We start from the raw sequence: 12,207 nt of genomic DNA on the forward strand, positions 1-12,207 counted from the left end.
TCATGGAAATTAAATAATTTTATTGAATCTAATAATTCTGTCTGTATATATTACGCTGTATAATGCTTATCAAGTAGATCATAAAGTACGTAAAAAAAAATTATGTAATTAAGTCAATCCGTCAAGTGCTGACTCACGCGACCTTTAATCATTTATTTCAACGTTTTTGTCGATTTTTTTTTTGTTTTAAAATAAACTTGGATCTGGGAAGATTTTCTAAAAATCAAATGGCTTCGATTCTCTTGGCTTCTGCTGAGGAAGAATCTCTTTGGAGCTGCTGGGATTTGCATTAGTCATGTGCCGGAGATTCACTGGCGGTTGCTTGAAGAGTTAGTGGAACATCCAGCCATTGAGATCTGAACCGTTTTCCATCATTCACTTGCTCTGGGCAGTCTATTTTGCTGGCCAATTCGCTCTCGATACTCTGGAGGAACTTCTTGAGGTTTATCCGGATAAATGGGCCGAGATTCTTCTCCGGAAAGCCCTCCCAGTGCTTCTTAACTGCTTCCTGCACGTCTGAGAGGAAGTTTGCAGCATTGTGGTTGGGAATAGCAAAACTCTCAGCGCGGTACTTCCTCGTGAGAGCATCAGTGGCCATGAGGAGTCCATGAAAGAGGTTGGGGTTTGTAATTTGGGGCAGAAGTTCGATGATCTGGAAGACAATTCCGGGAATTTGGTGGAACTCGTGGAAGCCTGAGAAGCATCTCGCGGAGAGGAGACGGATTTTGTGGCATGGATGCTCAAGAAGACCCCACAGAACTGCCCGGAAAGCCAGAATATTGCCAGCGGAGTGAATTTCCGTCCACCAGAATTCAATGCGGGAGAGAAGTTCCAGGATTGTGATGAGGAGCGTCGTGGAATTCTGGGCAGAATTCGTCAAGGTGGTCAGAAGGAAGGAGCTGATGGATGAGAGACGAATTCTCACATCATCAACGGATAGTTTGACCGGCTGCCAGTCCTCCTCCTCCTGGTAGTGCATCTTCTGGCCAACAATTTTGGGAATCATCGCTCCACACAGCTGCAACGCCCCATTCCTCACAGTCCACTCTTCGCTGTCAATCTTCTGGAAAGCTATCCGGAGGATTTCCGGCACAAATGGCAGCATATCCTCCACCAGAGAGCTATCTTTGACCAGAACACAGAGATAGTGCAGCATCACTGCTTCCAGGCTGTCAAAATTCTCCACTCCCGGCTGCTTCTCACGCAGCTCACTGAGGAGGATCTCCATGGCGCGCTGAAGGAGCTTCCTGCCATCCGATGCGTCATTCCGGACGAGATTGAGGAGCATTATTGAGTATCCAGCTCCACGGCGAGTTGTGCTGAGATTGCGCTTCCCAGCAAGGAGATTCTCAAGCTCCGTGCGGAGAATCTCACTGTCCTGGCCACTAATCTCCCGGACAATCCGTCCCAAGGAGAGTCCAGCAGCTTCAATGGCTCCCTTGTGACGACATCGCTGGAGGATCATTGTATTTATCTTCAGGCATGTCTCAATTTTAGATCCTGAAGACAATTCAGGAGGATCCTTGACTAGAATCTTCGCAGCAGCAGCAGAGAAATCCCCACAAGCCCTGAAAAGTTTTTTGGATTTGGCGGTATTCTGAGATATAAAGATCAAAATAAAGAAAAAAACCAAGATTTGGTATTCTACTTTAAAGTTCCAAGAAATTTTCAGGATAATCTTGGAAATTCAAAATATTTCAAGATTTGGTATTCTAAGATAGAGATTTACAGTCGAACCATAACCTAAAAATCTTGTTTCCTCATACAACTTTCAAGACTTTTAGTATTCTGAGATACGCATCAAAATCAAAATAAAGATTTACAAAATGACTTGTCAAAAGAGACTTGGATAAAAATATTCCAAGATTCTGTATTCCACGACAGAGATTTACGGTCTTATTATAACGTAAAATGTCTTGGATTTATGTGAAATTCCAAGACGGTTTTGGGGTCCTTTGAAAAATTGGTTTTTAAATGAGGTAAAGGCAATGTAAATTCAGTATGGGAGATATGAAAACTCTTGTACAAATATGGGATGCAGATGCAAAATGACGGGTTTTTGCCGGAATTGTGTTCACTCCATCTTGCTAATGATAGAGTGACCTCCGGGTTGTACCAGGATCATCAAATCCTGGACAAATACGGGATGTTGGTGCGAAAATGTTTGTTTTTTGCCGGAATTATGGTCATTTCTCCTTTGTTATGATAAAGTTACCACCGGATTGGGGATCTCATCCCAGGATTGTCCAGGATGTGACAATCCGGAGATGAGATGCCCAATCCGGAGGTCACATTATCATTACCAATGAGAAGTGACCACTAATCCTGGAAAAAATTTAAAAAATTGCCCCAGAATCCTAGGATTGTCCAGGATATGACAATCCTGGGATGAGATCCCTAATCCGGAGGTCACTCCATCATTTCAAATTTTTTCAGTAGCATACCCATCATTGGGGGTACAGTTACCACAAAATTATCATAATCTGGAGGCAGAAAGCACCTCTCCAACAATATTCATTCCATTCCCGGAGCAATAATGTCTGGGAGAAATAGCTGAGATTATACAATCAGGGCTCCTGAATGTTATGGTCATAAGGAAGAAATTCCCATAAAGTGTTTAAATTTCGTTCAATTGTCATCCAAGAGCGAACGAGAAAGCGCAATAGAAAAATTTAATGCGTTAGAAAGAGATATCGCTAAAGTTTTCTTGGCGCGAAGCTGAAACCAAGAAACTGACAAGTAGGATAACGCAAATTTTGATTTTACTTTCCTGGATAATTCGTCGTAAAGTAGAATACCGACAGTCTTGGTCTTTATTTTGATTTTTATCTTGATCTTGAAAGGTGTCTCTATCCTAGAATACCACCCTTATTTTAAGAGATCTTTAACATTTATTTTTATTCTATTTACCTGAGAGTCATCCAGAGGGATAGCAGGAGCTCCTTCCGGGCTTCCGGAGGGGATTTCCAGTGCTTAACTTGAGACTTATCAATGAGAACTTGCAGACTCTCCTCCATTACTTCGAAACTGGGTGCTTCCTCGAATTCTCCGGTATGATTTAGGAATTTCAGGACTTCCTCCGTTATCTCTGCACACAAATCCACCAGTTGGCTTAATTCCTCTCCCTGTGGAGGTCTAATCACCAAGCATTCCGTGAGACACTCAATTGCGTAGAAGATGTGATCGTTCCTGTGAACTGAGGCAAAAGGATCCTTCCGGAAGTTCTCAAAAGTCGTCCTAATGAAGCTCTCGACTCTGTCCAGGAGATCTTCATCCCACTGGAGGAGAATCCTTGCGTACAAACGACAAGCGTTGGGGGAATCAAGGTCCTGTTTCATCCGGAACAGGTTATGGATCTTTTCCCGGAATTTCTCTTTGTCAAAGAATTCAATAATGAGCTGACACGCTAACTCCTGGACATCATCAAAAGGACTTTCTGATATAAGAACCCAGAGAGTGTGGAAAGTGTCACCAGATGTGAAATTGAATCCTTTCCTGGCCAGATATTCCCGGAATTGAATATTTGCATTGAAGTTGGAATTCTTCGTCAGGGCGTGCTTTTTGTCTCCGGAAAAGAATTTTAGAAGCGTCTCCAGGAGTCGCAGGATGAATATGACTGCGGGATAATTTCCAGGTTCCTGAAGACACGTCATGTAGCCTCTATTAATCTGATACTTCATCGTGGAGAAGAATTCAATGATTTCTTCGGATTCTTCGGATTCATCGCGATTCCTTCGTGTCAGCTGTTCCAGGATGAGCGGGAGACGCTTAAAGATGTATTGCCGAACGCCAGTGTTTGTTTCTAGAGTTATGAACTCAAACAGCTCCTTCAGGAAGACAACATCAGCCTTCACATCGAGTCCCTTTGTTAGGCGATGAATGAGGATGTCGTAGTAGTGTTGAGTCAGGATTGGTTCACCTTCAATCATCCCCATCATGTCAGTGAATCCCTCAGTGTCATGGGCGAGCTCTTTCACAGCCATTTGTTCCCGGAAAGCTCGTCTAATTGGCAGGTATTCATCATCCCACGTCACGTCGTCCATCTCATCCTTAATTCCCTCGTAGAGTCTATCCAAATCCTGATGGTAGCAGAGCCACTGATTTATGAAGTTATCCCGCTCAAGGAGGCTCCTCTTCAAGAGAATATCATTCACAAGGTTCGATATATCAACCACCCCGTGCTTCATGAGGGATTTAAAGAGAAATTGGCCAGGAGAGAGGAGATTTCGATGCTTCAGGGAAGTTGACAGCCCTTCGAGGAACAATTCAGCATTGAAATCCTCTCCAACTGCCTCCCGGAAGGGCATATTGGCGAGAATTGTGCCCAAAATGTAGTATTTGTAGGGATTCATCCATGACCAACGACTGAGAACTTCCCCAAAGATGGATTTACTCCTTTCCGGACACTTTTTTGTCACAAATTCCAACAGGAAGAGATTCTGTTCCCTCAATCCGGACACATTTGACGTCAAATTCATCCACATAATCCTCAGCAAAGCATCCGAATTATGCGCATGATCAGGGTATTGCTTGCAGAAACTTACAAGATTCCTCAGGGCCCAGAGGATGAAGATTGAATACTCCCGGGAACACAAATCAGCCATTTGAAGGACAATCTCTTCCAATTTCTCTACTTTCATGGTTGTTTTGTAGTTTGTTGTTAAAATTCCATTAACCCCAAAGACTCCCAGTCGGCTGTCTGCCTGGAAATCCCTCAAGAGCTCATCCAGGGGGGAATCTTCCGGAGAGAAGCTCAAAATTTGGAAGAAAGCTTTGCAGGCAATTTCTAAGGACATTTTTGAGAGATTTCGATGCTCTTTCATTGTACAAAGAAGCTTGTCCTTCAGGCATGAGCTAAATGGGGCGTTTTTCCTCCTGAGACTCTCCAGATAGATTTCCTGGGGAAGAAAAGAAAGCATAAGATGAACATTTCCGGTGGTAAACAAAAAACATAACCTCACTTTCACAGTTGCCAGCATTGTTGCGGGATTTTTGGTATCAAGATCGTTGATCCATTTTTCCTCCAAGGCTGTGGAGCTCATAGTTGGGCAGAAGATTTCCCAGAAAGGGCGAGAAATGGAAAATTCGGGTGGAAACAGAGAATTTCTTTGTGGAAAATCCCAAAAGTTCGGCAAAATATCACCTCGGTTGAGGTCGGTAACTTTCACTATGTGCTCGGCTGCATTCGTGAATTTCCGTTGTTTCTTTTCCCACGACGCAAAATATCCAAACAACATCAGTAGAGTATACGTGGTAGGATGATGTAGTGGACGCAAAAATAAAGATGGCTGAAAAAATAATGGCAACAACACAGCCCGAAAAACCAAATCATTACAAGTGAGTAGGAAAAAGTGGTGCAAGTGCCCCAAAAAGCTGTGCAATGTGCAGTGTGGGTGTCCGTGGTGGTGCTGGTGGTTAATTCGGTGTGATCTCTTTGCAGCTATTTGAAGGAATTCCGTGTGGAGCAGTGCCAGTCCTTTCTCCAGCATAAATGCAACCAACATAGGCCGTTTGTGTGCTTCAATTGGCACTTTATGAACCAGCGGCGCCGTCGACCCATCCGGAAGCGCGACGGCACCTTCAACTACAGCGCAGATAATTATTGCACAAAATATGACGAGACGACGGGGATCTGTCCAGATGGTGACGAGTAAGTTTCCAAGAAAGCTTCTTTCTACATTGAGAATTTTTCCATTTCCCCACCCCGTGTCTTTCCTCTCTTGTTGTTTTGTTGGCACATTCCCCCTTTGTGGTTGGGCCCCGTGGCATACTTGCGGGGGTGCATTTGCAGTGCCCCCAGGGCGCCCCATTGACCCCCAAAAAGTGCGTTCTATTTATTGCGTAGTTCGTGCGTTGCGACGTCGACGCTGTGACGTCTTTAGCAAAACACAAACACAAAGCGGTGCGAGTGAGATGGGTGCATAGGTGCGAGCGAGAAGCCCACACTCAGCATACAACATAGCCATTCAACATAATAAATTGCTCTGTGAAAGTGGATTTCATTGTGGGGCTCCGTGCGGTGCGAGAGAGACGGAATCCATGCATTCCGGGTGGGTGTGTGAATGCGATGGGGAGACTTTGTTGAGAAAGGCTCGCGCATTCTCGTGCGCGCAAGAGACAAAGGGCCACATTGCCCTACGCGGAGCCCCCACCCCTCTCTCTGTACAATGTTGCCTCAATTGCGCCACAAATCACCCTCCGGAGAAAGCTGGAAAATTGTAAACAAACAGATCTCTATTTTTGGGGGCAACTCAGTGGGAATTCCCACGCAGAAAACACCACAGGAAGAGTCCGCCCCTCCCCCCTCATTTGATGGTGATAATTTCCAGAGATTCCTATCGCCCAAACATTTTTCCAATTTGAAATTACAGCGAAGAAAGGAATCAATCATCAGCAACACTTTCAGGGCAAATTGTTCTCTTTCTCTTCTTTCTAATATTCGTGCGATAGCAGCGGGAGCTTTTTGATAACATGAAATAAGTTTTCTAGCTCCGTGGGGGGAGAATTTCCCATTTAAATTTACTTTGCAGTGCTCTGGAGAGGGGAAATAAGATGAAGGGGAAGAATTATCCAATAAGAATTTAGCTTTTTTCTCTTCGGTTGCTTTCGGGATTATTCGGCAATTTTCGGAATTAGAATTTATATGTAAAATATTTTTGTGAATAAAAGACTTGTTTATTTCATAATTTTACATATTAATTTTATAGTTTTGATTTTTTAGTGACTCAAAATATTGCAGATTTTTCTTTAACTTCTGAATTGAAAATTTATCTTTGGAAAAAAATTTGCAAAAATATCATAATTAAATAAATTTATTACCTAATGTTCTTTTTGTTATATTTCTTTAAATTTCTTTATTGAACTAAAAATCTCAAATTTCATTTAAAACTAAGAAATTTTATATCTTTTTAATAAAACAAAAATAATAAAACGTTTTATTACGCAATGTTTGTTAAACGCTTTCTAATTAGAATAAAATCATATTTTCAGTCATAAAACGGATAAAAAAAATAATTAGAAAGCAAATTGTCCAATAAGAAAAAGTCTAACAGGACTGATAAAATTCTTTTCTTTTCTAATATGTAACTTAAAAGTGTTGTAAGATTTTGACAAATGTGTGTAAAAACATTTAAAAATCGTTTTATTATCGTTCTAGTAAAAAACAACAAAGAATTTTTTTGTTAATGAAAAAAGTCAGAGAGGTCTCTGAAGGGGCCTGAAAAGGTAAATTTTCTTTAAAAATCCGATTAAAGATAGAAATAAAATGTAAAAATCCTATAAGATTTTTCTCCCAGAATACCAAAAAAATTTTCACTGGACGAATTCTAAGACAAGAAAAGAAAAGATTTTTATCAGAATCCGCCTCAGGGTAAAATTTTCAAATCAGAAACTTATTTTTTTGTTTACGCGTACTTGACAACTATGGAAATTATTTAATAAAACCTATTAAAAAAATAATAAAAAAAAACACGTCTGATATCGTGAGCCATAAAAATTGTTTTCTGACTTAGCATCAAAGTCTAAAAATAAAACATATCGTGATTGCTTGTTTTTTTTTTAAATTTTTTTATTACTAGAAAATAAAGCTTATCTATTAATAAAAAATATAAAAATTTTTTTTGAAACAATAAAAAAAACTCTTTAGAACATGTTCTGTACTATTCAGTGATGAAGAAAAGCTTGGAATTTACTAATTTAAATTTACTTTTTAATCAAATATTTTATAGCAAAATATGTGTCTTGGCTAAGAAATATTAAAAAATCATTTTTTTCCAAAAATTTTTTTTAATTTAATAAATTTTTCGTCATTTTGAAGAATTCGCATCTCTTGCAAAAACTTATTTATCTTCAACATCACAGAGTAAACATTTTCAAAACTGCAAAATTGACTTTTCCAACACATTTAAGACATTCTCGGTATAGCAAGCGTACACACACGTTATTAATTTAATAATTAAACGTTCTCACATCATCTCTTTATGGAAATTCAAACAAAACTTGATGGAAATGAGAATTTATTTAAAAACAAAAAAAATTGAAAAAATTTAAAAAGAACCCCCAAATGGAAGAGGAAATAAAATGCGCGTGAAGTGTGTTTATTTATTTTTAGATGAAAATAAAATGTATAACCGAAAACATGTGTTCCTGAATATAATAAACACACATACCTCATTGAAAATTTAACAACCAAAACTCGTGAGGAATTCATGAGGCAAAAAAAAAAACAGAAAGAAAAAAAAATCATCGTGAATTACATACACGATGTATGTAGGTATGATGAAAAAATGTCCAAAATGTTATTTAGTTTTGTTGTGTAGGTACTTTATAATTGAAAAGTCAATCATAACGCGTCCAGTTATAAGAGTTGGTGTCCCACAACGTATAAAAGTTTGTTTATGCGTTGTAATACTATTTGTGAGCAGTATTAGTAGGCAAAGGTGATTTTTTTGTGAAATTCAGTAATTTGATGGATAAAAATAGTCATATCTCTTGTTCTATGAGACCTACAGAAATTTCTTGATTAGTTTTGGAAAGGTATTAAAACAGGCTATAAATTGACATAAATTTCAATAATTTTCAAGGTCACCTCTAGAACACAAAATGGCGGCTTTTTGTTTTACCAAAACAGTCTTTCGCATTTTTCGTCCTCAAGAAATGGTTCTAGAGGTCTCTGATGTTTTAGAAAGTTATAGAGAATTGCAAAACCTTTAATTTGATACCAAATTGAGCAAAATCGGACAAGCCGTTCAAGAGATATGGCTCTTAGAACTTTTCAAATTCAAGAATTTTTCAAATGGCCATATCTTCTAAACGGCGACATAGATTTTCTTCATTTTCGGACTGGTGCAAGATTATTAGTTCTGCTACAACATATCAAAATTTAAAAGATTTGCCTAATGGGGATTCGGAGATATTGCCCCTTAAAGTTAGGCAATTTTGGTTTTTGTTTTTAGCGCCTCTTGCGGTCATTTTTGGAACTTGAAATATTTGAGACAGTTGTAGGGCTTATCGAAACCTTTCATTTGATACCAAGATGGTCAAAATCGGTCAAGCCGTTCTCGAGATATATAAAAAAAAAACACTTTTTGCTTTAGGCCGCCATATTTGCTAAACCGCTTGACCGATTTTCAAGTATGAATTATCGATGAAAACATCTTACTGAGCTCTACAACATACTAAAATTTCAAACCGCTAGCTATAAAGGAAGTGGTTGACGGTAGTTCAAAATGGCGGACGGCGGCCATCTTGGATTTTGAAAATGCGAAAAAATGAAATTTTACACCCACATTTCTATAGAAAACTTCAAACCGGAAGTTTCTATCTCTTGCCGTTCGAAAGTTATAAGGCAAAGTTTAGGCGACCGGCCGGCAGGCCGGCAGGCCGGCCGGATCAAAAATTTTCCACCACCATTTTCGTAATGTGGGATGTCTAAAACGTGCTCATACCAAGTTTGAGCCCGATCTGAGGTGGTCGGTTTTTCCGACGATTACAATACTTGGTGTTGGCCACGAAGTGGAACACCAACTAATATTCACGATTCAAGCAATGCCAACAATTCAGCCAAGAATTTTTGGCCAAAGAATTGGATGAAGTTGAGAAGAGAGAGAGAAGGCAAATTGAGAAGAAAAAAAAAAAGAATTGCGGGGATTAGTTCCAAAAGCTCTTTCTGCATATAATGGGATTAACCAAATGTAATCCATTTAAATGGATGCCGTGTGTGTGTTGCGAAAGAGTAGTTCATGGTCATAGCTCTGTGTTGTGGAATCGCACAGAGATCAGTGATCTCGCTGGCAGCGAAAGTGAAAGTGAAAAGGATGTTATGCCATCGTTCAATTCACAAAAGCCAAATCAAAACTCCAAAGTGTTATTGCCCTCTTTCAAATAAGCCAAGACTTAGCTTTTTTTTATGCCTATTTTCATTTCTTGCGGGATGCGCTTTAAATCTAGCTCAAATAGAAGGAAAATTCTCTGAGAAAGTATTCTCTGTAGCTTCCTAAAAAAAAAAGCAAAAAAAAAAGAAATGAGTTATCCCGCGAATCCTCGTCTCGTAATCACAAAAAAAAACTCTTCTCTTCTCAGAAAGTTGTTGAGCTAATCCCTCGCCATAGAGTGCGAGAAAGATAAACAAATTTGCGTAAAGAAATGCTGCGCAAGCAAAACAAGATGAATGCTGCAATGAGACGCGCGATTACGAAATTTTTTTTAAACTGGTACGATGGACATTATCGCAGAAAAATTTTAAACACAAAACAGAAGAGAAATTGTTGAATAAAAAAAAATGGCTGCCATGCGATGTGGAATTAATTAATGATTCACATTTAAATGAAGTCTTTCTCTATTTTTGTATCTATTATTCATCTTTTTGCAGTATAGAGCAATGGGGAGGGGGGGGGGGGAGAAACGATGCGATGAAGACAATACAAAAAGGGGAAATAGTGTGGGAATGTTAGTTTCTCTTTATAGCCCAATAAAAATTTTTCAAAACAATCTACTTTTAATATTGCTTCTTTGTACACAGAGATGATCAAAATTAATGTCCAGAGTTTTTGTGTTTTTGAGTCGTTTAACCTATTTTTGTTGGCTCAGAGAATATTTGATTATTTTTAAGGAAAATACTCTATAAAATGACTTCAGAGACTAAGCTAGAAATTTAATTTAAGGGGGTGGTTTTAGAAAAAAAATTTAAAATATTTTTTTCGAAATTCTAGTTCTCTGTTTAAGGTTTAAATTCAATAAGTTTAATGTTTGTCTTTTAAATTTTTGACTTTTTTTTGACGTTTGACGTTTCTTTTCTAAAATTTGACATTTATATTAACAGCCGAATTAGCATCTTTTGACATTTATTTTTTGGTTCTAATGCTGCTTACAATTAATTTCTAGAGTTTAATTGTTCCTTTTCTAACGTTATTTATTTCGAAATTATTTGAAAATTATTTAATTTTTAGCTTAGAAATAATTTCGATTGTTTTACAAATAAAAAGATTGAACTGCTTTAACTTTAAGACTTTTAGATATTCTTTACAGAATAAAGTTTATCCATCTTCTGACCTATAAAAATTTAGTTCAAAGTTTGAGATTTGAACTAAACTATTCATATTTTGGGAATATATCAGCCAATCAGAGCAGTTCCTTGAAATAACTATTCTTCTTCTTATTTCTTTTCATTTCATTTACAATTTATTTTATAGACGAGATGTGATTAAAAATAAGTTTAATTTCTTTGAATGAAAAGCAAAAGATAAAATCGAAAGAAAAAGTTTATAAAAACTTTTACGGCTAACAAGAAAATTATTGTGGTCAAAATAATTCAATTAACCTTCAGGTTAACCACAATTTGCGGGTTTTTTCTAATAAAAAATGCATTCGCGTAAATCCACAAAATAGGTCAAGCGTTTTATCTGTTTTACTTGAGAAGTATTTATCAAATAAAACGCGATGATAAAAAAAAGTAAATATGCTTTTAATGTTTTGAAATCATTAAAAAAATACAAACTTCAATAAAATTAGGAAAAAGGTTTTTTTTTTTCAAATAAGAACCAATTTCTTAATTTTATTAAGTTATTTAAATAAAAACAGCCTGAGATACCGAAGTCAAAAAAAAAGAATAAAAGAAATCCCACTAGAGGGCCAAGTTAAATTCATACGCCATCTAGTGTGTAATTTACATTTACAGTAAAAAGTCAATCATAACGCGTCCAGTTATAAGAGTTGGTGTCCCACAACGTGTAGAAGTTTGTTTATGCGTTGTAATACTATTTGTGAGCAATATTAGTAGGCAAAGTTTATTTTTTTTTTGTGAAATTCAGCAATTTTAAGCATAAAAATGGTCATATCTCTAGTTCTATAACACTTACAGAAATTTCGTGATTAGTTTTGGAAAGATCTTGAAATAAGCTATAATTTGACATATATCTCAATGATTTTCAAGGTCACCTCTAGAACACAAAGTGGCGGATTTTTGTTTCACAAAAAGAGTTTTTCGCATTTTTCGTTCTGAAGGAATAGTTCTAGAGGTTTCTGATGTTCTAGAAAGTTGTAGATAATTGCAAAACCTTTAATTTGATACCAAATTGAGCAAAATCGGACAGACCGTTCAAGAGATATGACTCTTAGAACTTTTCAAATTCAAGAATTTTTCAAATGGCCATATCTTCTAAACGGCGACATAGATTTTCTTCATTTTCGGACTGGTGACAAATATTGAGT

At 37.6% G+C, this 12,207-nt stretch overlaps 2 protein-coding genes across 5 annotated transcripts in view; one reads left to right on the top strand and one right to left on the bottom strand.

Annotated features, from left to right (window-relative positions):
- On the bottom strand, nt 1-5,338 carry LOC129787227 (uncharacterized). Its single transcript, XM_055822630.1, has 3 exons — nt 4,962-5,338; nt 2,911-4,898; nt 1-1,568 (listed from the first exon to the last, which is right to left on the bottom strand). The coding sequence occupies exons 1-3, from the start codon at nt 5,235-5,237 to the stop codon at nt 290-292; spliced, it is 3,543 nt and encodes a 1,180-aa protein (XP_055678605.1). The 5' UTR covers nt 5,238-5,338; the 3' UTR covers nt 1-289.
- Nucleotides 5,077-12,207, top strand: part of LOC129787228 (RING finger protein unkempt) — a 23,143-nt gene continuing 16,012 nt past the window's right edge. For 3 of the 4 annotated variants that reach the window (XM_055822631.1, XM_055822632.1, XM_055822634.1), the window contains exons 1-2: nt 5,232-5,337; nt 5,441-5,650. In XM_055822631.1, coding sequence (XP_055678606.1) covers nt 5,285-5,337; nt 5,441-5,650 — 263 coding nt within the window. In that variant the 5' untranslated portion in view covers nt 5,232-5,284. Of the gene's footprint in view, nt 5,338-5,440; nt 5,651-12,207 lie in introns of all 4 variants that reach the window. The other variant, XM_055822633.1, reaches the window with a different exon arrangement.

Source organism: Lutzomyia longipalpis, chromosome 1 (assembly GCF_024334085.1).
Source record: "Lutzomyia longipalpis isolate SR_M1_2022 chromosome 1, ASM2433408v1".
Lineage (NCBI taxonomy): Eukaryota > Metazoa > Arthropoda > Insecta > Diptera > Psychodidae > Lutzomyia > Lutzomyia longipalpis.